General features: G+C 42.1%; 2 protein-coding genes across 7 annotated transcripts in view; one reads left to right on the forward strand and one right to left on the reverse strand.

Moving 5' to 3' along the window:
* The window catches only part of DRG1 (developmentally regulated GTP binding protein 1), a 7,193-nt gene extending 2,119 nt beyond the window's left edge, over positions 1 to 5,074 (forward strand). Inside the window, exons 2-8 of the mRNA XM_014307204.2 lie at positions 739 to 914; positions 1,290 to 1,359; positions 1,983 to 2,152; positions 2,875 to 3,005; positions 3,252 to 3,419; positions 4,360 to 4,482; positions 4,957 to 5,074. Coding sequence (XP_014162679.1) covers positions 739 to 914; positions 1,290 to 1,359; positions 1,983 to 2,152; positions 2,875 to 3,005; positions 3,252 to 3,419; positions 4,360 to 4,482; positions 4,957 to 5,056 — 938 coding nt within the window. The 3' untranslated portion in view covers positions 5,057 to 5,074. The remainder of the gene's footprint in view (positions 1 to 738; positions 915 to 1,289; positions 1,360 to 1,982; positions 2,153 to 2,874; positions 3,006 to 3,251; positions 3,420 to 4,359; positions 4,483 to 4,956) is intronic.
* Positions 5,075 to 6,355: 1,281 nt separating this feature from the next.
* Positions 6,356 to 26,948, reverse strand: EIF4ENIF1 (eukaryotic translation initiation factor 4E nuclear import factor 1). Of its 6 annotated transcripts, none has more exons than XM_031057439.1 (19): positions 26,827 to 26,948; positions 23,155 to 23,228; positions 22,256 to 22,383; positions 21,527 to 21,704; positions 21,251 to 21,353; positions 20,480 to 20,681; positions 19,222 to 19,397; positions 17,579 to 17,714; positions 17,062 to 17,241; positions 14,976 to 15,205; positions 13,624 to 13,695; positions 13,090 to 13,273; positions 12,553 to 12,632; positions 12,050 to 12,189; positions 11,791 to 11,875; positions 10,616 to 10,748; positions 9,171 to 9,233; positions 8,795 to 8,959; positions 6,356 to 8,235 (listed from the first exon to the last, which is right to left on the reverse strand). In XM_031057439.1, exons 1-19 carry the CDS (start codon positions 26,923 to 26,925, stop codon positions 8,009 to 8,011), a joined length of 2,655 nt encoding a protein of 884 aa, XP_030913299.1. In that variant the 5' UTR covers positions 26,926 to 26,948; the 3' UTR covers positions 6,356 to 8,008. The 6 variants fall into 6 exon arrangements, with proteins under 6 accessions (XP_030913299.1, XP_030913294.1, XP_030913300.1 ...); XM_031057434.1 differs by having other exon boundaries at positions 9,171 to 9,515; XM_031057436.1 differs by having other exon boundaries at positions 7,443 to 8,235; positions 9,171 to 9,515; positions 13,624 to 13,692.
* Between the last annotated feature and the right edge of the window lie 165 nt (positions 26,949 to 27,113).

The following is a 27,113-nucleotide window of genomic DNA, read 5'->3' on the forward strand; positions in this document are numbered from 1 at the left end:
CGGCAGGTGTGACGGAAATCGATCTCATGGGGGGCTCTTGTCCCACAAGTCGTGTCGGGTTATCTGCTAAACAGTCATAGAAACACAGAAGGGTTTGGGTTGGAAGGGACCTGAAAGAACATCTCGTTCTACTCCCGTTATGGCGGGGACACCTTCCACTAGGTCAGGTTGCTCCTATTTAACCTGGCCTTGCACGCTTGCAGGGATGAGGCAGCCACAGCTTCTCTGGGCAACCTGTTCGGTCCTTGCTTTCTCTTGTCCTGCCCGGTACAGGACCTCTCACCATGATTTCTGTCCCTTCCTAGGGCTATGGGCTAGAGCACCTCCTGAAGTGTAGATGAAAGTGTTTTTGTATTTTGACTCATACAGTCTTTGCAGAAATCTTAAGGTTTTTACACGAAGAAGCACCTTTGCAGCAGCTACCTGTTTTTATATATAAAGGTGTGAATTTCCTAAGGTGTAGTGCTTAAAGGGAATGCTCCACTTACACTGAAGTCGAACACAGTCCACTGTGAAGCTTTGCAGCCAAGATTTTATTAGACAGGTACATATCATGGAGTGTCAGACAAGGCAATAAAGATTGTGAACAACCTGTTTCCCACCCTCATCCTTCTTCTAGGAAAGCTTACTTGGCTTTTGCTCAGGCAATATTAAAAATAATAGTGTGTCTGCTGTCCAGAATATTAGAAGATAGAAAATGTCAATCATTAGACAAATATTTCTACTCCTTATTTTCAGGTTTTGATGTTGCAAAGACAGGTGATGCCCGCATCGGGTTTGTGGGTTTTCCATCAGTGGGGAAATCCACTCTTCTAAGTAATCTTGCTGGTGTGTACTCTGAAGTGGCAGCCTATGAATTCACTACACTGACAACTGTGCCTGGAGTCATTAGGTACAAAGGAGCAAAGATCCAGGTGAGATCTTGTGTCTGTGAGGGTAGGATGGGCTATACAGATACTGTGCTGTTAGGGTTGAGTGGTCTGGCCTGACATCAGCAGGTTAAAAGTGCTTGAGAATACCTTGGAAATGTTTCCATGAGTATGGATTTCCCCCTGCTTTTTACTTTGCTCTGGGAAGAAGTTCCTGTGGTAGTTCTAATTATTCCCTAGGAGATAATCTGTTCCACTGGATCAGTATGGCACATGGGATAATGCAAGATAAAACAGTCAGATCAGTCATACTCTGTTCAGATTTGCAGTAGAGTCAGCTGGTTTAGAAGGGTAAAAGTAGGATTGATTTAATGAAGAATACTTTTCTCATGTGATACTTTCCTTCCCGTGAACAAACAGCTGCTTGATCTGCCAGGAATTATTGAAGGGGCCAAAGATGGTAAAGGCAGAGGTCGGCAGGTCATTGCAGGTGAGTATGTGAGACAGCAGCCAGTCACTGGTTCATTTAGCACAGGGCAGGAGAATGGAGGGTTCACTCACTGGTCTGATGTCTTTAAAAAGCTGGATTGTTTCTGGACTTGAGCTGTCTCTGAGAAGCAGTAGCTGCTTTCACATTGTTGTTTTGAGTTCTGGCTTTGTGCCCTTGCTGGCTTTGTGCTCTGCATTGACACTTCAGTGAAAGCACATTGCCAGGTTTGCAGGCAGATGTGATCCCATCCTAAACAAGGCTGCTGGTTTTATTTCTCACCCACTAATAAAATAGTTATTATTTTTATTTAATATTTATTATAATATTTAATATTTATTATAAATAAAAATTGCCCTCAGTCTGGTGTCTGAATGGAGACAGGAAGATTTTTTCCAGCCTCTGTCATTCTTACAGCATGTACAGATCTGTCTGTCAGTGATGCTTGGCCAGCACAATAAACTTCAGTCCTACACTGGTATTTAAAAATAACCAATATACTTTAAAAATAACCAGGCCTCAGGGGTTTTGTAGTGCTATCAGCCCATGAGCCATGCTGTGGTTGTTTTGTCTCAGGTTGTGTGAGGATGGTTTTTGAGAGGTGACTTTATTTTTCTGGTTCTCAGTTGCTCGAACCTGTAATCTCATTCTGATTGTTCTGGACGTGCTGAAGCCCCTTGGCCACAAGAAAATCATTGAGAATGAACTGGAGGGATTTGGAATTCGTCTGAATAGTAAGCCCCCCAATATTGGCTTTAAAAAAAAGGATAAAGGAGGCATTAACCTTACAGCCACAGTAAGTTGGAACTTTTCTTTAACCAAAATTAAAAAACAAATTGCTTGAAGAAAGAGGCATTTGTAGTTGGTGGTATGTCTGGGACCATGCTGAGCTGTGTGTGACTTCTTTAGGAGCTGAACTGCTGTACTGTGCTGCAGTCAGTTGCTTTCCTTAGAGGAAAGTATCCTTTATCCACACCTCTCCTGGAGCCTGACCACTTCCTGTGTTGCTTTCCACACATAACAACTTTGAGATCCAAAGGAAGCGTGCAAAAACTGCCTCTTAGTGGCTACAATGTTCTTCCTGAGAGGATTGCTCAGAGTTTCAGGCCTTGCAACCCATTTACCTGAATCTTTAAAAGCATAGAAATAGCCAGAGCTAGCAAAAGTCAACTCTGCACTCTGATACCTAAAGTGTAGTTGTCTGGGCTCTGAACTGGAAGATACTTGGGTTTGTGTTGCAGCTGGTCCCAAACTGAAAGGAAGCCCTGCTTTTGAAATGTCTGATTGCAGCTCTCAGTAGGGCACTGATCTAAATGAAGCTGCTAGGATTTAGGTCTGGTTTTCCCTCTCCTCGGACCAGCTCTGGTAAAATCAGAGTCATGTCCAATAAGTTAAAATGCAGCTATTCTTTCTAGTAATGCACATGCAGTGGTTGCTAGGTGACAGCAGTGTTAACTGTAGTACTGGATTTGGCTGTTAGCTCTGCCATTCCTTAACTCTGTGTCTGTGTCTGCTCAGTGTCCTCAGAGTGAGCTGGATGCTGAGACAGTGAAGAGCATCCTGGCAGAGTACAAAATCCACAACGCTGATGTCACCCTGCGCAGCGACGCCACTGCCGATGACCTGATTGACGTTGTGGAAGGGAACAGGTACTGCTGGCTCCCTGCCTGTGCCACTCCTGCAGTCTGTGTTACAGACAAAAGAATTGTCTTTTGGCTCCCAGGCTGTGCCACTCCTGCAGTCTGTGTTACAGACAAAAGAATTGTCTTTTGGCTTTGCTTCCCACACAAGCTGAGCCACCAATGTGGCATCAACACAAATAAGCTTTTTAAAAACATTTTTTCTTTGCAGTGTGCTGCTGTCAGCTTGCTCTAACAATTTCTTTCTCTTTGCAGGGTTTACATCCCATGCATTTATGTCCTAAATAAAATTGACCAAATTTCCATTGAAGAACTAGATATCATTTACAAAGTACCCCACTGTGTACCCATATCTGCTCATCATCGCTGGAACTTTGATGATCTGCTGGAGAAAATCTGGGACTACTTGAAACTAGTCCGAATGTGAGTCAAAATTGCTGCTTTCTGTGGAGTTAAGTGCATGGCTGACACTGAAAAAGGTCTCAGGAATGAGGAATATTTTACAATGCTTTTCTACCAACTGGTGTTTGCATTGTAACCCAGAAATGGTGCTCGTCCTAGCTGTTGTGTGATAGCCACAAGTGCTGATTTGAATTTGTAAGGGAATTAAAGGACAACCTTGTGAAACCAACACCAAAGCACATCTTAAAAGAATTCTTGAAAACATAGAACCCTAGTAAAACTTTGTAATAACACTGTGATTCCAGATGTAATCATCTTTTCAGTCTGTCATGGATGCAGCTCTCTTGACAGAACTTAGTTCTTCATCTAGAATTTCAAATGTTTTTACTACTAGTTATTCCAGGTTTACCTCATAATTCTTAGGCATTTTTGGATAAACTTATGAATGAATTTACTAATACTCATAATACAGTAATTGTTGTCTTTTAAATTTATATCTATATTCTTGTAATAATATAGAATGTATTGTGAAAAGGCATTTCACAATCCCTTGTGTCTGTGGTCCAAGTATCTGTGCTATAGACTTCATCAGGTGCCTTTTCTAATATATGTTGAGGTTTTCACAGAAAGAAAAAATGGCAAGTTGGAACCATAATACTAAAGGTGTTCTTTTCCAGCAACTCTTGCCATTTGGTTTTTTTTAAAGCACCTTTAGAAAGCTCACAAGTGAGAAACCTTTGCAGTTACAAGAGAGAACCCTCTCCTCTGCAGCCACTGGCTGCCCAGCTGCATTTTCAGCTTAGCTCCACCAAAGGTTTTGCAGTGTGTCCATTGTCACCTCTGGAGTAGTGGGACTTGGCCCACATGCTTGGGGGTGACAGTGCAAATCACTGATAAAATTTCATGATGGGTTTCAAAAAGAAAGTTTTGGTATTGCCTGATGGTTCCATCCATGTTACAGCTACACAAAACCTAAAGGGCAGCTCCCAGACTACTCCTCTCCTGTGGTACTACCTTACTGCAAGACTACAGTGGAGGATTTTTGCATGAAGATCCACAAAAATCTCATAAAAGACTTTAAATAGTAAGTATTATTGTAAAAGAATATATAGAATAGAAAATAACTTGCCTTCAGATATATTATTTCATCTTCTTCTAAACTAGAAGGGAATACCAGGACTTTTTTTTAGTGTTAAATTGAATAAATCTGCCTATGATAATCAAACTCGGTACTTCAGTTGCTGTATTTGATGTTCTCATGCTCTTTGCTACATGAATGTCCTCTGTGGAGACAAATTTATGTTGCTATTTAAAAGTAGCACTAAAGACAGCATTGCAAGCCATTGTCCCATGCACTTGGGTACTCAGGAGAAATTCAGGCTTTGTTTTGATCTGTTTCTAGCCCCAGTTCACACCAACCACTCAGCCAGGTACTTGTAGGAGAACAGAAATAGCTCTGAAGCATTGCTTTCTGTGTTAGCTGTGTGACAGAAATAGCTGCTGTTCTGCTTGCATATCATACTTCTAAGCCTTTTAAATTTGATTTTTCTTCTTTCAGTGCACTGGTCTGGGGTTCATCTGTCAAACACAACCCTCAAAAAGTTGGTAAAGACCATACTCTCGAAGATGAGGATGTTATTCAGATTGTGAAGAAATAAAGTTGTTCTTACATGGTTTGTTGCTGTGCCTGAAATTTGTCATTAATTGCAAGTGACAACCCCTCCCTGCTCCCTCCCAGTTTTTATTTAGAAGTGGCCTTTTCTTATAGCACCTTGCTGCATGGTAAAAGTGATGTTTCTGGCCAGCTTACACTGCAGGGGCTCGTTCCAGCAGAACCTGCAGATGAGAAACTCTGGTTAAATGACTTTCACAAGGACAAAATCTTAGAAGAAGCTTTGATTGCTGGGATAAGGTTCTGCTGCATGTACATGTCCTTCCAAATTAGAAAAAAGTTCACACATCAGGAAGAATTTTGTTCCAAGAACAAAACATGAAAAGCAGAGGCTAGAGAATCATATCTTATGAAACAATGCTAGAGGACAGAGTTCCAGCTGCCTTTATCTGAAAGTGTTCCTCTTGGAATACTTCAAGGCTATTAATAGTGCTGCAGTTGTGGAAAAGCTGGTCAGTTCTGCTCAGGAGCAGTTGCTTTTTCAGTTGTTTAGACTAGTGGCAGTGAGCTAGCTGCCTGTGTATCACTGAAGGCTTGTAAGTTTTCTTAAAAGAATTAATTTCCTGCCTAGATAAAGAACTAAGGTGCCCAAGAGAAGCACATTGCTCTTAGCGTGGTTCTGTTGCTTAATAAAGATAAAGAAAGAAGCTTTTAGCTTAATCAAGCGTGCTTATCAAAGCCTCTAGCATTTGCCCTCCTACAAAAAGGAAGTAGGGGTGTTTAATTATAGGAGTGTTTATTTAGATGCATAAAAAACACTCCCCCTCAACGTTGTTACACATTAAAGAAGACCAAGTGATTAGAGACACCCACTCAAGCACTAAATCCTTGGAACAGTGGCTGCTCCTCAGCCTGGTAAGGAAACATCCAAGCCTTGATTCTATTCCCAGCATTTCCACCTGTATTTTTTCTCAATCCCTGCAGAAGTGAGCTGAACTGCTGCTTGGGTTATGAGCCTGAGTGGAAGGGGCAGATGATGAGGCTGTTGCTCAGATTGGGTTTCACTGCTGTTTCCTCACATTCACACTTTTTTTAGAGCTGGTGAGTTTTACAACTTCTAATACACTGAGCCTCATTCCTCACATTTAGCTGTGACACTTAAATGCAGCAATTCCATCCTGGGTCATCAGTGAGGCCAGGCAGCCTTGTCAAAGCAGACTGGTCCTCCCCACCCCTGGACTAACTGAAGTTTTCTGCATCTCAACTCAAAGCCTGGTTCCATCTTACCCACAGGAACAGTGCTAAAAATTAATCAATATTCTGACATAATTTAGTACAAGAGCAATTGATACAGAGAGCTGGTAGAATCAACTTTATTTACAGAATGTTACTGGGAAAGTGTCAAGTTAAAAAAGTATGAAAACAATCTTACAAGGACAAGCTGGTGATTGCATGTTTTACAGGGATTGTTTTGGGAACAACCACTAGAAGAATGGGTGACCTCCAACAGCTTCCACGTTGGAGATTGCAGCTTGCTATTTCCATACAACACTGTCTCTGCTGGACTGAAACAAACCCACCACAGCACACTGGCAAGGGTTATAAAATACAGACAAGTGATTTTTTTTTCCTGCTGCTGGTTTTGCTTTCAGTGAGACCTAAGAAAGAGCAAGTCTGTGAGAGTTCTGGTTTTACTTTCACCTCTTAAAAGAGCACAATGGCCTAAGCTAGGTAGGACATGACAGCAGTACTAGACTCAACACAAGTGAGGGAGTGAAGTGAGGAACCATGCACAAGGATGGAAGAGAACATTTAACTGTTCAGGGAAGTGAAACAGGCTTAAAAGGAACATAGTATTTTAAAACCAAATATACACAGTAAGATCACAAAACTACCCCATCCTCCCCCTTTCAAGCCACAGAACAAGACTCCAAAGGCAAATTTCACAGTAATGGCATCACCAGATGCACACTAGATTGAGGACAGTTCTTGGGACTCCCTTCTATGAACAGCACTGAAGGCAGTACAGAATATCCACAGCTATGACTGAGGAGTTGAAGGGTGAGGATTCCAAGGCTCCATTTTGATGACCTTTAGTAACTGGCTTGAAAGATTAAAACAAGGAAAATACTGCAGCTAAATAAGGACCAGCACCAGCCCTCTTGAAAGAGCAACAACCAGTAGGTACCTACAGACTGAAGATCTGGCTTTAACACGACTGCACCAGGTCCCATCCTCAAGGCTTTCAAAGACTAAACAATTCTCTCATTTGGTGGCGAGAGTCACAGGGAATCAGACCTTTGTTACATAGACAGCAAGATGTGGGCTTTTACTTTGACACTTTAGCTACACTGAGTGCACAGTACATGACAGAAAAATGTGAGAGGGAGACCTAGAGGAGATGAGCAGCAAGAAAAGGCAAAGCAACTTCATCCTGTTCACTCACACTTAGGATATGCAACTTTAATCTTAAAGAAAGTCCCACACGTACAATGGAGATAGGTCCAAACCATAGGCACAACTAAAGCTCAACTGTTATCAGCTACTCTTATGTACAGCTGTATAGATTCAAAAAGGCTATTCTAGGTGTGTATGTACAAAAGATTGTTTATACACAAGTCTGTACAGAAGGGTCTATACATGTAGTTTTCTGCAGAAGGAATCCATAGCTGCTACCTCTACACTAGAGAATATCAGCACTTCATTCACATATCTTACAAAAACAAACAAAAAAAAAAATAGACACTTCCAGGATTAAACTGGCTTTGTCGTGCATCTAAATTTCTTCAGGCTTCACTATCCAAGCCATAATGGATCCTTTAGTCTTGATGCAGACATGAGACCAGGACAGGTGCCATGTGCTTTAGTCTCTCAAAAGGAAATTCTGCACAGGAGTGCTAAAAATAAAAGCCCCAAAAAACCAAACAGAGGTGAAGTCCTGACTATGGACATTCTCATCCAGTCTAAAGAATCGCAAGTGTTCCACCCAGTGGTCACTTCACTGCCGGAATTCCAGTTCATCCACACTGATGACTTTGGATGGCATGGATGGAAGAGGCTGCTGCAAGACATCTGAACCAAACCATTTTGCAAGGCCAATGGGAGAGCCACTCCTCTGGCTGGGGCGATGGTCGAGCTGTGTGTGCCCGTGAGATAATCCAGTCCGAGGCAGCACATTTTGAGGGGTTGTTTGTGCACCAGCAGGTGATCCCTGTGCTCCAGAGCCTGTGAAATGTAAAGCTATTAGAGGTGCAGTAATACCCAACACAGATTTGCCCTCGAGCTATCACCTGATAAGGCATGTGAGCTGAATGTGGCTTTTATTCACTCTATGAGCCCCAGGAAGTCCAGGTACCACGTGTTTATTTTCATTAGTACTCCCATAAATGGCCTGACACTGCCAGTTCCGGACACAGACGGGTTTGAAGGGAAGACCAGGATCAAATAGCATTTCCCTGGAGAAGGTGGGTGGCCCGTGGCCCAAGAAGGCTGAAAGCCTGCACACATGCTGCAAGAGTCAGATCTGTCAGTAGCAACACACGTTCTGAAACCAAACACTTCACTTGGACTTTGTTCTGGCATAACAGCTTGTATCGGCCCAAACCACCTGAGACCCACACAAGGTTAGTGATCACAAATAACTAAATTAAAGTAACTTCATGAATAACTAAATTAAAGTAGCTTCCTGCTAGCACAGTGCACTCAACACTGCAGAAAGAGTGCCTTCTAGAACACACTCTAGAGCCTTCTAGAACTCACATTCCTGCTGTCTGTTCTAGCCTACCTGATCGTTGTAGCTGCTGTTGCATCATGGCGAGCTGCAAAGGTGTCCCCGAGCGTGGATTTAGGATGTGATGGCTTGCTGTTGGTAGTGGATAAAAAGGCTGACCAAGCATGGGAGCAGATATTCCCTGCAAGTGAGACAGGTCCACTCCAGGAGGAAGCATACCTGTGGAACATGAGCAAGAAAACTTCTTACCTGATAAGCATAAGGAACTTCATGCAGAACAAAACATATGCATTTAGATGGGTTGGAATTTATTGTCTGATTTTAAAGGTAAGTTCTGATTTAATAAAGACTACAAGTAGTATCAGTTTGTGCTGCTCCTAACACAGTCTTAAAGAGAACATGCATGAACAGGGAAAAAAGTATGGATTACCTGCTTGCAGCAGAGGAAGATGTTGTGGATGGACCCCCTGTGCCATCATTCTCTGGACCAATCCTGGGTGCAGTTGATGAGCAGGTCGTACAAGTGGTACATGGGGAACAAGGGGCACTTGATGAACAGGACGAAGGAAAGGGCCTCCTGGTACTGGGGAGGCCATTGTAGGAGTCTTCCTACCAGCTGATTTGGGCCTGTAGTCTTGCTCTTTGGTGCAACGATTTGCTTGGGTAAGAGGTGTGGAACATGCAGAGCGTTGCAGTGCAGGTAGTTTGGTACCTAAGGTGGGCAAAGTTCCTTGATCTGCATTCTCCACAGAACTAGACAGTAGGTTATCTGTAGCTAGAATTGAATACAGCTATTACAGTCCACAGCTAGAGATTGCACCTAATGAAAATTAAAACTTAATGATTGGATTTTATAGGTTCCAGAACTAGCTGAACTGTAGTCATATAATTTAATAGTAAGCATCTTTTTTCTGGATGCTTCTGGCCAAATTATTTCAAAAAGAGTAATGAGAGGGAATATGTTCCACAGGAATCCCTGTACAGGAAACTTAAATTAGTTTAGGATCAGAAGATGTAACTCCACTTCTAATTCTTATTTTTCCTTCTTAGGGATTTTGAATTGGCAGCATGGATGAGTCAGTGCCAAAGGTGACAGGAGGTACAAGAGATCCACCCCAGACAAGATTACAATTTGGAGCTGTGCCAGAAGTCTGGCCAAAGGTTGTTTTTCAGTTTAGCTGTGTTTGGGGGTTAACAGCAGCCTTCTACATCTGACATCTGCTTAGCAAGATTTGGAACACTAAAGCACCTCCAGAAGCAACTTCCACAGACCATCCAGATGAGTTAGACAAGGCCTGAAATACCCTGGCATCAAGTACTACAGTGGAGATATTTCAGATGGACTGCTACCATGAACTACAAGCTGCCTCTGCAGCTACCAGTGCTGAAGCACAATGCCACAGCCACTGGCCACGTCAGTCTGACTGGGTCAGGCAACTGGTGTTGAGCATTTCCTTTTAACAGCCTCTTACATCAGGCTGGGTGACAAAATGCTTCCCTGATCTGCTACACTTAACTGCTTCACTGGTCTCAGCTTTGACTGCTCAGTTGTCTCAAGACAACTAAGTTTTCAATTACTGGTGTAGAGAGCTATGGAAGCATTATTGTCACTGTGCTTGTTCATCAAGAAAAGTTGCAAACAATTATGGTACAGCCCTCTTAGTGTTGCTCAGAAATTGATAGGAAATAGAGATTAAGCCCCAGCACTACTGAAGAGTACACCCTCCATAGCTCTGGCCCCTCCTCCCATAGGCTCTCTCCTCATCTCCACAGCTCAGGAATGTCTAAAGGTAGCCTGGGTGTATTATGTGCTGAGACAATTTGAGTCTATTCCAAATCCCTTTTGTCTGTGGTATTTTAAAGCCATTACAATACCTTCATTTGGTCTCTGATTTTCATCTTTAACATCACTGATTTTCATTTTCCCAGAAACTGGATCCTCTTTGCTTTTCTCTTTGCTCTCATACATCTTGCGAATCACCGAGGTAGGTGTGAAGGAAGGAGACAGCTGCAGAGAACACAGAGAAACTCACCTCACCAGTGCTCATTATCCAGGCCACAATATCTCAGCAGTGGGAGGACACCAATTCTAGCACATCCTTTCCATTTAAAGCCCTTTTGAATCAGCTGCTGTGTACCCATGATTTTACTTCACCTCATTTCATAGCTTTATTCTATAGATTAAGCATTTCTCTTTATCTTTTTTGCAAGTCCAATATCAAAATCTGCAGCTGTTCTCAGTTAAATGTACCTTAACAGGCTTGAAACAAAATAGCTGAGCTGTAGTGTAAGTTACAGCTGTTTCCTCTTTGCTATTGGTTCAGAAGAGCAACTCCATAGGAATTCCTATAGAGCTGCTTCATCTGCATTAGCCCAGGGCTGATGTTCTGCAAAGAATTATTGCCTCATTTGGGTTCCCCCCATTCAGAGTTCCATAGCACCTGTGGAAGTCACTCATTTGGAATATAAACCTGTATTACTTGTTTCATTTGGCAGGTGATGGAGCTGCAAGTACTTGACTGATTAATTGGAGAATTTAGATGAAAACTGCATTCTGCACAGTACTGAAGGCAGAGAGGCAACAGCTTGGCTTTGAGATTTCACTAATTTCCAAAGTGACCCTGAAGCTCCTAGGCACTATTTCAACCCACAGACACTTAGGTCAAACAATTCACACCCAAACACCAGTGCTTTCTAAAGCATCTCATGGCTTTCAGCACTGGTCTTCTTAAAATTTAAGCACCAAAATATGATGGCTTGGTTTTTCATAATCCCCTTCATTTGGCTTCACAACATGAGGTCAAGGTAACATTAATGGTATTTCTTAATGGTTTTAGGTAAGACAGTGGTCAGAAAAGGCTCTTTTCCAAGGTGAAGACATTCAGTTAAACATGAAGGAAAACTCACTCCTGTATCACATGGCCACAGATAAAACATGAATGTGATTAACTCAATGGCCTCCCCTTCTCCCATCAATTACCACTGCTGTACTCTGGTAACTGCAGACACTTGGACAGTTCTCCTACAACCACTGAACATCAGGTACTGACCATGCTTGTAATGGATGCTGCAGGGGCTGGAGAAGATGCATTCCCTCTGTGTCCTGGTGCAGGGGATTTGGTCATTCTCTGCTGCCTGTGAAGGGACAGGGAGTCAGAAGCAGCTCTGCTCTTGGCACAGAATCAGAGGCAGCACTGCCAAGAACCAATGCAATCCTCAGTGACTAGTGCTAATATCTAGTGAAAGACAATACTCACATTAAAAATCAGTTAACAGCATACCCCTTACATTTTGCAGTCAGGTGCTCACCTGTTTCTGTAGCCATCTCTGGTTTTGTCCATTTGTGGTTTACCAAAGCCATGCTGGTAGAAATTTGCTGCATGTATGGCCAAGTCATGTGGGAGTGCCAGTCCCTCTAATGCAGCTTGCTGGATCTCCAGGGGACTCATCTGAGGTACAGATGGATAAAAAAACACAAGTCAAAGCCTGTATTTGGCTGGGTTTTTTTAAGATATTGAAGACTGATTGCTATAGTTACTAACATCCTCACCAACATCTGCCCACCAACAGTATGTTTTATTAACAGGCAACAGAAATTTCAAAAAACTTTGTACTTCAGGTACTCTAAGATGGGCCAAACTGCAATGAGGTTTGGAGACTGTACCAAATTAGACTTTGTACCCTCACAATCAGAGTAAACTTAACAAAGCACAAACATCTGGGTGCAACAGCTAAGTGTTTCCACAAGTTAGCTCTAGACCACAGAAGATAAAGAGATGTAAATACAATAAACAAAAAGCATGTCATCTAACCTGTGCAGCAACTGGGCTCATGGGCTTCCTTACACCTGGAAATGGATCACCAAGCAACTGCTGAGAACCTTGTCCAAAACCTAAAGAATATAAAACAGTTGTATTTAAAAGTATTAACAGTTTCTTTCAATACATAGAATACATATCCCAAAGTAAAATAATGCTACATGAATTAAGGATTCCGTGTGAAGACTCTCAGCTCACCCCTTAAATCTACACAGAGCTCCATCTCTTCCTTGTCACAGAGCTGGAGAGCTACAAAAGAGGCTCCTGGTAGTGTTTTGTAGTACAAATGGCCAAGTACTTCTTGGAAGTTATTTTTACACTGTAGCTGAGCACATTATTCCTCATCAGAACTCACTGTGAGGTCTGGGTGATGAATTTAACATCAGAGACGAGTAAGTGAAAAGGCATTTAGCACTCAAAAGGCAGACACTGCCCCAGTTGCCCACCAAACGCCAGGAAGTTTTTATAGTTCTGCAAAGCAGTCTTAAAAAACCCTCAAGTAATAAAAGCCCCCTTTGCAAGCAGTCTCACCGATGGGTGAAGATATTCTGTGGCGCAGGTAATCTGCAGAAGCAGCTCGTGCAGGGAACACAGGAGGGATGGGGGGAGAGGGGGCTCTCTGTGCCAGCAGGGAGGCTGCAGGCTCCAAACCACCCATCAGCCCACTCAGGACATTCGATGAAGCAGGTCTGGTAATGGGTGGACCAAGAAGCTCCTAAGAATAATTAAAGAAAGAACATCAAAATATGACAAATTTACACAAACGAGCTAATTTTACTACACCACAGCCTGCCCTATTTATAGCAACTTAGAGACAAGGGGGACTTGTGCAACCAGATACACCAATCCTGGTTTGCAAGCAATCAGGCACTCAGCAAGCTTTTCATTTTCAAGCTGTAATTACAGGAAGTAACATGACAAGATAAATTTTTAGGTAAACCCTGGCTCTTTCTTTATACTATCGTGTCTGACTGTTGATCCCGTAAGGCCTTAAATGCCTTATTTTCAAATAATTTTTGTTTTCCCATATGCATTTAAGTACTTCCCTCCCCACAGTAAGAATACCTGCAGGATATTCTTTGACAGAGGCTGGCCTGACATCTCTGGAGGTGACATTAAGTGGCTTTCAAGGCTCTGCTAAGAAAACGAAAACATTGTAAATTAGACATAGATACAACCAAGCTCATTAAGAGACTATTTACATTTGTTTCAGTGACAGAAATAATTTCATCTGTTGTGCTGAACAGTAGTTTATGCAACAGCCAAATAAAATTTCAGCAAAGTTAAGGGCTGAGCTGGCTCACAGATTTCCCCTAAGAAAAATGACTGTACTAGATTGCATACAGGTGTTTCACTGTGCCTCGTTCAAGTGTGGAACAAATATATGAACTTATGTAATTTTGTAAACCAGAGATGGACTATTGAGCCATTGGTTAACTGAAAATATGTTAAAACTAAGAAGTGTTTGTACATTAAAGAAATTATTTAAGATATTTTTCTGTGCATCAAAATTGCACATTAATGTAAAGAGACACCCAGAAGCAAAAGTATTAAGTCTGAGATCAATCTGCAAATTCTTCACCGGGCAAATTCACAATCTTCACTATCTTTTAGTGAAGTGGGATGAGTCTAAAAGTCCTTGGGCATAGTTTGGCAGGAAAACCACATGCTTTAGACCTACTTGGTTGTTAGAAGTATCTTCTGGTGCCAGAAATATTTACTGACAGCTTCTGGGTCAAGCACACTGCTTAGGCAGTTAGTGGCAGGATGAAATTTCATCCTACAATTCCTTGCAGTTTAAACCTTACTATCATCTGTTGTTTAATATTAATCTTCCAGCTAACAAGTATTCACTTCAGTTTCATCTTAGTACAAGTGTGGTGGTGTTTGCAGGGGTCTTAGGATGAGGGAAGAGATGAGGATCTGGCTCCATGTTTCAGAAGGCCTGATTTATTACTTTATGATGTATATTATATTAAAACTATACTAAAAGAATAGAAGAAAGGATTTCATCAGAAGGCTAGCTAAGAATAGAAAAAGAAGGAATGATAACAAAGGGTTGTGTCTTGGACAGAGAGTCTGAGCCAGCTGACTGTGATTGGCCATTAATTAGAAACAGCCACATGAGATCAATCACAGATGCACCTGTTGCATTCCACAGCAGCAGATAACTGTTGTTTACATTTTGTTCCTGAGGCCTCTTGGCTTCTCAGGAGAAAAAAATCCTAAGGAAAGGATTTTTCATAAAATGTGTCTGTGACATCCAAGTGCTGTTAAAAGTCAAGGGCAAAATAAGAGATTGTTCACTGCCATACCTCTACTAAACAAAGGTCACTAAAAACATCTGGTCAGCATTCAGGTGAGGGTTGGCTGTTACTCCCTGTACAGAGGTCACCAGAAGCACTGGCTGCACTTACATTGACTTTGGGCTGGGAAGGCAGAGTCCCGCTTGCCTTCATGCTGCTGACCAGTTTGTTAAACGCTGTCATGTCCCCATCCTTCTTCATCTGCCTGGAGCCACTGACGTTCAGGGCTTCTTCCATTTGCTCAGCCATAAAGGGAGTGGCAATTTTCCCCTCCTGATCCACTTTCAGACCTTTTAGCCCAGCTTCAACTTCCTCCACTGAGAGTACAACTCCTGAATGCGCTGAGAAATACAGGAGAAATACTGGTAAACCACAGTTCTGTTCTCAAGTGAGCTAATAATGCTTGTGCAGGTGTTGAATAGAAGTTGTTTGAAAATTAGGAACAGCCAAAAACTTATTTTTGGATACTGATGCTAACTGTCAAACCATGACTGATCTGGGTTTAGCCATTGTAATATATCCAAATTCAGAGAACTGACATGCACAATTACTGCCACATAAGACTCCACAAGAACCTGTTTAGGCTTCAGCTACTAAAATCTCACTCTTTCATTTATCCTGCAAGAAATGTTGTTACTACATTTTACAACTTTGCCTGCATTTAACAGAGAATATTCATGTGACAATTGAGTTGGTTTCTTTTCTCAATTAGGAAAGTTTCATTTATCTTATACTCCAGGAGACCAGATGGTTTTACAGCCACAGTGCAAGCCATGCCAAATTTCTGAAGCTATCATAAGCAGAAAGAATACATACCTGGAAAATCTAGACACTTTGGAGACTCAGTTACACACTTAAGCTCAGTGTGTATGAAGTCTGAAGTAGATTTTTTGCTCAGAAATTAAAGCCTCTTATAGAAAGATTTCACTGGCATAACCAGCACAAGGTACAGTGCTCTTAGCAGTACTTTTTTTCTGTACATGCACATATCTACACATATATAAACACCTACTGGTGCCTGACATCAAGGCTAAACATGCTTTATGGACCAGCTGACACACATCACAAGACATGACACCCTAAAAGAAAAGGTAGAAGAGACAGAAGCATGCCATGGGTTGCAGATATTGGACCAAAGAAATAAGATTTACTGGAAATTTGGGCAAGGAGGTGGAGAAAAGAAACAATGATGCAGACATGCAGCACAGAACATGAGTAAACATGATGTTGGTGGAGAGAAATTGATCTGAAAACTCCACAACACTTGAAGAGCTGTACAGCATTTTGTGGGAATGCAGAGCCCCACATCAGGTACTTTTGAGTAAATGGAAGCTTCCCCACAGATTTTTGTTCCTTCATCCCTTGGTTTGTGAGGATCAAAGTTGAAAAGTTTTAATAGGAAAGTCAGACTAAGCAGAACAGAAATAGAACTACAAGTCTTTTTAAAGTGAAATTAAGGAAGCTCTCCACATGTTAGCCAACACTCCCTACTCCCAGACTGGATGCTTAAGAATATTTGCAGTGCTTAGATGCTTTCCTTCCTAGCTGCCTCACACTAATCACTTTTCTGCAGTCCAGTTTACATGGCAATACATGCTGCTTGCCAAAGAGAAACCAATTTGGAATTAGACCTCAAGATTTCACAGAACACATGCACTTTGTACACTCCATGCATGGTATGGGCCCAGACATGCAAATCCCTATGCTGGAGGCACCCTTGAAAAAACAAAACAAAAAAAACCCCATTCTCAAGGCACTGTACAACTTCTTAGATACTGACACTTAATGAATCAATGTGATCCATCACAGACACTGTCAAGGATGACTGACACTGCCAGTTTTTGGTAAAGCCAGAGTTTAAATGCCACAGTTTCAGAGCTGACATTACCAGTATGAAAAACCTGCAAATGCCACACACAAAGCTGGAAACTCAGATCAAGACTTGCATCATCTTATAATTGTTTCTGGCCACTAAAGCAGTCTGATAAAGTGATGTCATCCTGTGATTAGGATGAAAAGAGTAGTGATGATATTGACACAATTGAGAGCTGCTGAATACTGAGTTTTCAGTGCTGTAAGTAAATTCTGTAACACTGCCTACTCCTGGATTTGGGCAGGTGAGGTTTCCAGAACACCAAGCCTCTTGCTGGGGGATACTGCATCACAAGAACTCGACAATAGCTGAAGAGGCACTTACTGCTCTCTCTAAGCTTTTCCTTGTTGGCTGAAAGACTTGAGAGAAGAGGTTTTAAGTCCACTTTGGCTTTCTGTAGCATTTCTAGGATGTCCACTTTGTTTTCAGAGTGGTCTTCCAATGGAATGGGAGCAAAGTAGTTTCCAGAGTTCTGGCCAGGGGAGAGAATGGCTTGCTCTAGACCTGAAACAGCAAAACCAGGAGCACTGCGACATCAGTTTACCAACCCAATGGCTCAAGATGAACATACACTGGCAACCAACTTCAGCATGTCACTGCAAAGTTATGCCTCACACCCCTTGCCCAAGATCAGCTGGAAAGCCATCAGGAAGCACTGACAAGAACATTTATTAAAAAAGAACTTACAGTTGCTTACTCTAAGAGCTTCCAAAAGAATGCCAAGTGCTTAAACTGTGGGAGAATTCACTGTCCTAAAGCCTTATCTGCCATCTTCTTATTGAATGCGTAAGAAAGAATGTGGAAGGAGGCTCCCTGACCCTGCCTTGTCCTGCAGCCTTACCTGCCAGCCTCTCCAGCTCCTCATGAGGGGTAGATCTCAAGCTGCTTGACCGACTTCCAGAACGACTGGGATTAGAAAACCACCTGCTGACCCTGCTGGCAGACACTGAGCCTTCCCCCAGCACATCCTCTATCATCTAAGGGAGGGAAAAAAGGAAAAATCTTAACATAAGCAAGATCAGCAACATTTCTGAGAAGCTTTACTGTGCAAGCAAGATTCTTCTGCTACAGACAACTAGATGCTGCTCCCAGAGTTTCAAAGCTTTGATGTGCTTTTTTCCTGCAGACAGTTAACATAACCCAGCATACATCCCTAACTGACACCAAATATTTACTCACAGTAAAACTGTAACTGAAAAAGCACAGTCAGAGCTTTACCCAAAGGCCATTAACTACACAATTTTAAAGTGGAAGTGACAAAAGAACCCCAAGTATTTAAAAACCAGTGCATTATAAAATATAACTCAAACTAAAGCTTCTCCTATCCTGCAAGACAGTACCCAGTTAAAGCCTGGCTCAATAGGCACAGATGCAGTTTCAGGCACCATGATTTCTTTTAGACAAAAGGAAGAGCAGCTTCTTCCTCTCAGAGAAATTGGTTTTTTTCTGAAACAAGGTGCACTCAACACTATTTACAACAGAGAAAAAAATAGTATTGCTCCATTTGGTTTTGATTGTTTGACTCTAACATATTGTACAAGAAATGTATAAACCTATGACAACACTTGCCACAGACATATCACCAGTACAAAGAAACTCACATTTATGACAAGTTATAACATCTACCCATCTGCTTCATCAGCAGTTTCTTTTCACTTGGGAAATCCCTGCTTTTAAAAGGAGTCACTCCTTGCACATATGGTGAAATCAGATTATCAAGCCTAAAGAAACCACTTACAACTGCCATAGGGAGAATGAACACTCCTCCATGTATCTGTCAAATCACTGGCACCATATAATGACTCTTTTCTAATGCAAGCAGCTTGTCCACATTAAAGATTAGGTCAGAAGTCCATTTGTTTTTAAACCTCAACATTTCTAAACCATGTCAGGTCTGTTTGTTTGCTGTCAGAACCCAATTTTTGACTTTTGACTGAATTGGTAGGCTGTGTTTATCCAACACAGGAGTAATACCTCTAAAAAATTAATTAACCTCTTAAAGGTTTAAGTAATAAAGATTCAAACCCTTTCAGACAAACATCCTTTCAGGCACTAGTGTCTCCAGGCTCACTGCCTGCCAGAAGTCTGCACAGGAGATCTGCTTGCTGTATTTTCCAGACTTAGATAGAAAAGGCTGTTTCAGCTAAGGTTAAATTTGTGCAGTGAATCTTCTCTGAACATATCTTTAATAATTCTAAAGATCCATTCAGAAATGTCAATTTTGAGCCTTCAAGTAATGCCCAAAAGAAAGGAAAAATGGTCAGCTAGTCTGCCTCAAACACTTACTCTGGAGATGGAGCCAGTGCCAGGGATAACACCTTGGCAGAAACATCCTAACACTCCAAAGCTAAATCTCTGCAAATTCATCTTACACTTACACACTTCATAAAGGAACTTCCACAAAGCAAGAAGTTTTAGCTTTCACAGAATGCAGCAAAAATGCTTCTCATGAATACACCCAGTCTTAAACACCAGAAAACTCACTGAAGCCAGGCCAGGAACACTTTTATCCAAGTTAAAGAACTCATTGAAGTCAAACTCTCCTGGAGCTGGTTCTTGTAAAACAGCTTCTCTAGGAACTTCTTGATCTGCTGGAGTTTCATTGGCAAGGACAGCTTGCACTTCATCCTCTTCTGCCACTCCACCATTGCATTCTATGCCTTAAAAAGAAAACCAAGTGGCTGCTGAATCACTGAATTCCTGTGCGAACAGTGCCTGACAGCCAATGCACTTGCCCAGGGATCAGAAGCACGGGCCCAAAAAAACCCAGCCCCCAACTGATACCTCATCAGTTACACCCCACTGGCTCCTGCTACAACTCCTAGCACATAGCTTCTAGTCTGGTAAGCTTTTTTCTAGCACAGAAAAGTAAGAATTGCCATTGGACTGGGCACAAACAACTGCATCCTGATCAGCCCGGGCTGTTATGCCACACCAAGCACATACAGCTGTTGCAGAAAATCAACAGCTGCTTCTGTTTTTCCATCAAGAATCTTTTGGCAGTTCCTGCCTTCTTGACATGGGTTCTTAACAGTCAACATATGACAAATACTGCTTCTCCTTCACCAGGAGCAAGGCACTTCTCACTTTAAAGACTTCTCAGCAAGCTTACACAGGGCACTGCAAGAAAGTTGTGACATGGCTACAAACTCCTGTGCTTGGAACTGCACTACAGACCAGTTATGCTGCCCACCTGCAGAATTTCTAGCATTAAAAAGTCATCTCTCTTGCCATACTGCAACTTTTTTTCTAATCATCCAATGACTGCACACAAATTCAAGTTTCTAATTCAGTTTAAAGCTACGTTACTGGAAGATGTATGCACAGATCAGCGTTCCTAATGTTAGTATTACCATAAGGAAAAAAACTATTTCAAGTACCTCAGAGCATCAGCTTAATTTAAACAGAGCCTTTAGCACCCAGCAGGATATAGAAATGAAGAAGATCTTTAGAATAACCTATCAACTTCTGATATCATTCAGCATCAATACAAGGGTTTTTCCTAGCCTCTCCATCCTGCCTCTCTTTGGAAAAAAAAAAGTAATTTATCACCTAATTGATTTTTCAGATTACAAATACCATTATAGGCTTTACATCTTGTGCTTCAGGATGACCAAAAGCTGTGCAAAGCTTAAGATAAAGGTTTTCATCTACACTTGTCTGGATGTCTAACAGTCACCTGCACACCCAGCAATGTGCCCCACTAGCAGACAAGCACAGCTCCCCTGAGATTTGTCCTTACCTTCTTTCAGCGAGGCTGTGCGTCGCCTCGTACGTTTTCTGCCTTTGTGATCTTCCTCCAGAATTTTATCATCAAAGCCTGTCAGCTCAATGGTTTCAGACTGACTCGTAGGCCCAGCAGAGAACCACTCAGGTTCCTCTTCAGTGTAGGAATCATTCCTTCTTCGCTCCCCAAAGACACGTTTGCTGTCACCAAATTCCCTCTGAAGGCAGATATTAAAAACATTAGCCTTAATAAAATACTGCTACCTAAGATCTTCCCCAGCTTCCATCTTTCACATCAGTTCTGGGTATTTTTACATGTGTATGCAACCTCCCTGTATGCTCTGTAAGCTTTTAAATTTAAAGCTTCACAGCTGAATTTCTGTTTCATTACACCAAAAGCTATTGATCTGCAAGTGCTTCCATAAACTCAGTTTTGCAGCCTGAGAGTTAGCAGTTCCTTTTTTTTCAAAAAAGCATTAAAAAAAGCCTGAAAGCATGGAAAGCTCTCATTTGCTGAGGCTATGCTTGCTGACAACTGCCAGGTCAAGAACTACAAATGAACTATTAGACTTTTGAACCTCTTGCTAGTAAAAGTCAGCCACGGGCAGGGTTTGTCTGATAAACAGCATTACATACATCCCTGTGAGCTCTCTGAAGGAATGTAAGTTTTGAAACACCAAGTGCTCACCCTTAAAGGATCTGCTTGCACAGAACACTTAGCTGCTGCATGCAGCTCACCCAGGTGCCCAGATCCCCGATTTAACAGTGAGGAAAAGAAGGAACCAACCCTGAAGCGTTTATCCTTGTAGTCTCTGTCACGATCGCGGTCTCTGGCGTCCCTGGAGTCCCCGCCCCTATGGTCCTTGTCGAAGTTCCTGGAGGAGATGATCCTGCTGCTGCATGCAGCTCACCCAGGTGCCCAGATCCCCGATTTAACAGTGAGGAAAAGAAGGAACCAACCCTGAAGCGTTTCTCCTTGTAGTCTCTGTCACGATCGCGGTCTCTGGCGTCCCTGGAGTCCCCGCCCCTATGGTCCTTGTCGAAGTTCCTGGAGGAGATGATCCTGCCGCTGCCGATCCTGCGGCCGCCGATCATGCGGACGCCGTCGCTGTCCTTCTCCAGGGGGCTCCCGGCCCGACGGGAGCTGACAGACGCTGTCACATGGCAGCCACCCCCAAAGCTCCGCCTCTGGGGACTCAGCACTACATCCAAGTCATCTTCTTTCACTCGCTCTCTTGGATCTGCACGTCAAAGATCACACAAAAAGCATTAAATTTAAAGTATTAAAGACAAGTGAGTTGTGTGTATAGCACCACTCGGCTCCACAGCCTTGCTGCTATCCCAGGGTTTTTAAAGGAAAATGCTCATGATTTATTTTTGTGAAGCTGATCACAGCTGAGACCACAGAAAACGCAAACAAAAAATTTACAGCTGGGTATTGAGGAACTACTGTGGTCTCCTAGAAGTACCTGCTTTCCCACTACAGACCTTCTCAGTGCTCAGCTTTGAGTTGCAGGGAAATTGTCCCAGCACTTGCATTTTACATATGTATTCACTATTAATGGCAAGAATAGGAGAATAGAACTGACTGTTGCACAGGTTTGTTCTTAGGTAACAGCCACCAGAAACCCCACTATAATCTAGTTGGAACAACCAAGACTTCTTTGACACATTTCCTGTGCAGCCAAGCAATTTTCAGAGACTTTGTTTGGTCTCCTTTGTGTTATCCAAACAGAAAGGTTTTGCCAACAGCCCAGGTCCAGTTTTGAGCAATGTGCTCAAACACACTCACCTACTATTCTACGCATAAGAGAAGTCCGATCTGAATCCAAATCTTTTTTAAAGCTTTCCACTGGTGAAGTTCTCCCTGAAGTTGGATATAAAGATGCATGCCACTTCTCTGGATCCCAGACACCATCACTAGGAAAATAAAATTGCAGGATTGTTTGCTACCTTGTAGTCTAATAAATAGTGCTGCTGCTGGAAACCTAGAATTCACTGGTTAGCAACCAGTACAACTGAATTATCCTTCATACCCAACTTTTAATCTGCTGTACTATGGTTTCTTACTTCCCACATAGTATTTGGATTTCTTCTGTAGCAGCAATACCCAGTATCAGATTTTAAAACACTAGTTATTGTTGAAGCCTGCCTGGTACACTGCAAAACAGTTCAAGCAGATCATACAGTGCTGCTCTTAAGCCTTTGGGTAATTTTCCTCAATGTCATGCTTCCACAATAAATTCATCTGAATAGTAAAGAAACTGCTGCTTAATAAACTTACAAACACCAGCCAAGAACACTCACCTACATTTTTTAGTGAGGTACAGTGTTAACATGGGAGAGTAATCCACTAAGCAAGGCAGCTTGTTACAGCCTGACCCAGTCTGTGCTACACACCTGTCCATGTTCTTGGTACTTTTTCCTGCAAGTCTGTAAGACTTGTGTTGTGTGAAGTTACGAGATCCAGCAGAAAATAATCTCTGTCCAAAGAACAAAATCCTTGGCCAAAGCATTGAGCCCTTCCTAGCAGATTAGTACTTCTGAAAACTGGACTCCGTAGCAGTCTGAACTTTGTAGCACATATACCTCCCATCAACATGAAAGCACTTCTTAGATAATTTTCTTTTTGCAATTTAAACTTTTGCTTTGAAAGAAATGTATATAGCCTTTGTATAATCAAGAAAATACCTGTCATATTTTTCAGAAAGACAAGAAGGTCTTTTTTTAGAGTAGGGACGCTCTTTAATATCCAGCAGCTCCTCCTAGAAAAAAAATTTAAAAAAAAATCAAGACATGAGTTTTGATTCACACCAGACAAGATTTAAGTGACTCAAACCATCTATTCCAGACTGCCTGTCTAATTTAGCGTTTTAATTTGACAGCCCAGGTTTCCCAATATGTTGTTTCCTATCCTGTGAAATACAGCACTGAAAGTTTATATTTCAGTTGTTCTACCATCGGCCACGGACCAAACACTTATTCAAAGCACTAAGCCTTACTAGGCCAGGCTCAGTTTCTCGTGAACACTCCAAGGCTGCTCACACCATAAATGTTTATGTATTCACTTCCCTGGACACTTCAGCTTAAAAGCAACACAGGCATCATGGACACCAGAGCTGGTGAGCTCTTAAGAAGGAATCAAAATTGCTGTGGTTAATGCTATACAAGGATCAGCAGATAAAAAAAGCATTAGCACAATTTCAGGTACTGGTGTGGAACTGGGAATTCTAGACAAGCTTCCCATTTCTGACCATCACCAACTCCAAGATATTATATGTTATACAATTACCCATTCCACCCAACACCAAATCAATGCTGAATAACTTACTTTTCCACTTTCTACCAGCTTTGAACAGCCCTTAGCTTATCACTGCACACTCTGAGCAGTCACTCAACTGGCAACCAGTACAGTCTCACTGCAGTTTGCTACATCCAGAAAGCATTATTAATGGTGTGACCATCAGTGCTTTAAATCAACATTAACTCTGCTGCACATTTCTAGTTACACTCATTCTCCCAAGATCTCCTTTCTTCAACCTGCCTCACTCCCAACTGTACTGAAATATTCAGAACTGTGCAGGGATCAATGAGCAGCTGGAAGGATAAAGAAATCCTAACAGCAGACACCATACATCAGCCAAACTGAAAGAAATCCCTTTACCCTTTTCCCCCAAAAATACAACATCCTTCAGAACTCTTACATCATTTTCCCCACATTATTAAAATCAGTTCATTAACTATGTGAGTTTGACACTTGCTCCAGATGGCAATTTGGTAGCTGGATAAAACTTTAACATCCCCCCACCCCAGGCATCACCCTATATCAGACCTCAGCAAAAAGAGTGCCATTAAAGGGAGCCTGGCCTCTGTCACAGACACTTCTTTCATGAAAAATCCTCTCTTAGGATTTCCCTGCTGAAGCTGAGAAGTTCAGCAACCAGACATAAACAATAGGTTATCTGCTGCTGTAGAATGTAACAGGTCTGCCTGGATTGGCCCAGTTTAGATGTTTAGAGTTGATGGCCAATCCAGGACTGAGCTTTCTTAGAGACAGTCCAGGAGAGCGAGGTTTGTTATTCATTCTTTTACTTTCTATTCTTAGGTAGCTAGCAGCTTCTAGAAACTCTGCTTTCTTTTTCTTTTTAGTATAGTTATAATAGATGTATATATCATAACATAATAAATCCAGCCTTCTGAAATACAGAGTCAGATCTACGTCTCTTCCTTCACCCTGAAAACCTTGTGACCACCGTCAACAGGCCTCCCTGCCCACAGCTTCCCAAAATAAACCTCAATCTGTGAGGAACATCAGTGCTGTAACACTATCAGAGTCTGATGCAGACACTACAGTATTAACAGCCCTGTCCATCACCAGAGACTGGGAATGGGTTGTTCTGCTGGCCACGAGAGGGAGTCCACAGGCTCTCATTCACATCCTATCACAATTCTTCCACTCAAGTGAGGAAAATTTGAATTGTTTCTTGCCTTTCACTCACTAGCTGTGCACCCTTGGGGGAACAGCTTCTCAAGAACCAGAAAAGACACAGCTTAAAATGTGGAGCACTCCTCCTACAGAGGAGATAAATGCTGGCACTTCCACCTGTGGGGTTTTATGTTTAACTCGCATACATTCTAAGCAGACTGGGGGGAAAAGTGTGCTTAGCTGTTATCATACAGTTTTAAGCAGACAGCTTAGAACTACTCAGAATGAGTCAGATGTTTTCATAGTGGTAGTAAATGAATATAAACCATTAAAGGAAATCACTCCTCTTTCTATCAGCAGCACATACCCCAAAACAGTGTTCCCTCAATCCCTAATTAGTAGGAGACTGGAACACATGAAAATGCCCGACAATGTTGATTACCTCACCACCTTAGAATATTTGAGCTGTAACATGTAGAGAAACCATATGATGCAAAGTATTTTAACACAGACTGATTTCTGGTATTTCTTGATTTAAGTTCCTTGGAAACCAATTGATAAACAAGACTAGGCACCTTCTGGCACTAGTTCTGCAACTTTATCCTGGTCAGAAACCATAGGTACTGAATTAACAAAACTGAAGCTACAAAGGCATTGCTTTCAGTCAACAGCCACCACCAGCATGGGCTGAACATTGCCCTAAAATGCAGAGCAGAAATTGAAGCTGAATTCAGCTACTGCGCAAGAGGACTTAGGCAAGACTGAAAGAGAACAGAGACCACTTTTTCAGCCGGCGAGCTTTAAAAACAGCTCCTCTCTTTTACTTAGCAGCTAACTGACTAACTAGGTCTGAATAACATCCTCAAAAGTTAAGGGCACATCTTTTCTCAGAAGTTAGAGAGATTTAGAAAGCTGTACTATTCCCAAGAAGTTTTGCCAATTCTGAAGTACGTGGTTTATTGTTGATGTCTACTTAAAATAAGCTAGAGCTCTACTATCTCAACAGAACATAGCCACAATGATAACTTCTTTTTCCTTTAAAAAACAACCTGCTAAAAAGCCAACAGTTCTGAATTCCTCAAGAAAGATAACACAGTCAGCAACAATATACTATCTCTAGTGTTCCACACTTAGGCCATTTGCTGCGAAGTATCTTAACAGCTTTTCACCAAGCAATGACCACCTGTTCCCACAGCTTGCAGCCATGGGAAAATCAACCACCATTACAGACACTTCCCAAAGGCATTTTTCAGCAGTGGTACCAAAACCCCAAACAAAATTTGAATCCCAAACCGTACAGCATATCAAGCTCACTCAGTATTGGAACAATATTTTTTAATTGCAAGCTATTTGGCTCTTCTTCTTCCTCTCGTACATATATTTAGGCATCACAGTTAAACAAAAGCACCTGTGTTAACGTTAGAACACTAAGCATTGATCAGAGTCACAATTGTTTAGGCTTCCAGCAATCAAACATGAGCAATTCTAAGGTTACAAAAGGCACCCAGTAAACCTATGAGAGGTCCTGATAAGATCTAGTGTGCTACACCTTCCTAGGAAATGGCATCTACTGCAAGAAAACATTTTTGGTCAACTTCTCAAAAGAACACTGTTGAAAACAGAACTATGAAGTGCTTGAGAAAGCTGGTAGAACAACATACTTCAGTCTCTACAATAATCTCTCAGCACATGCTGTGGGGTGCTCAGATATTAAAATAAGGTAGTGGGAATCAAAAGCATATCGAGGACAAGATTGCACAACTGCATCACATTTAACAAGCTGCTCATTTGATACCACTTTGTAAATCCTAATCCAGGCAAAGGCTTTTCAGCTCTCTCCTCACTGTTTCCCTCTCACAGGAGCCTCCACCTCCCACTCTACTCCTGTGACCGAGACTTCCACGCACAACTCAGAGACGAAAGGAGAATGATCTAACCTTTGTGTAACGATGTGGGTATTTAGTTGTAATTCTGTTCAGCTCCAAGAAAGCATCGCCATTTTCAGTTTCTGTTGCTGCACCTCCTCTTTTATCCATGGTTACTTCAAAGCCTTTGACCGCGGAGCTAATTAAAACAAAACCAACCCGTCAGATTTCAAGACGTACCTTTCTAGAGGGTGCATTTTCTCTCCAGCCCGAGTCAGTTTAGCACTAGGGCACAGCAAAGTAAAGCCGCGCTCCCCAGCAGCCCCTGTCCCCTCCCAACCCTGCCCCTTCCCCCGGCC

This window comes from Geospiza fortis, unplaced genomic scaffold, assembly GCF_000277835.1.
Source record: "Geospiza fortis unplaced genomic scaffold, GeoFor_1.0 scaffold408, whole genome shotgun sequence".
Taxonomy (NCBI): domain Eukaryota; kingdom Metazoa; phylum Chordata; class Aves; order Passeriformes; family Thraupidae; genus Geospiza; species Geospiza fortis.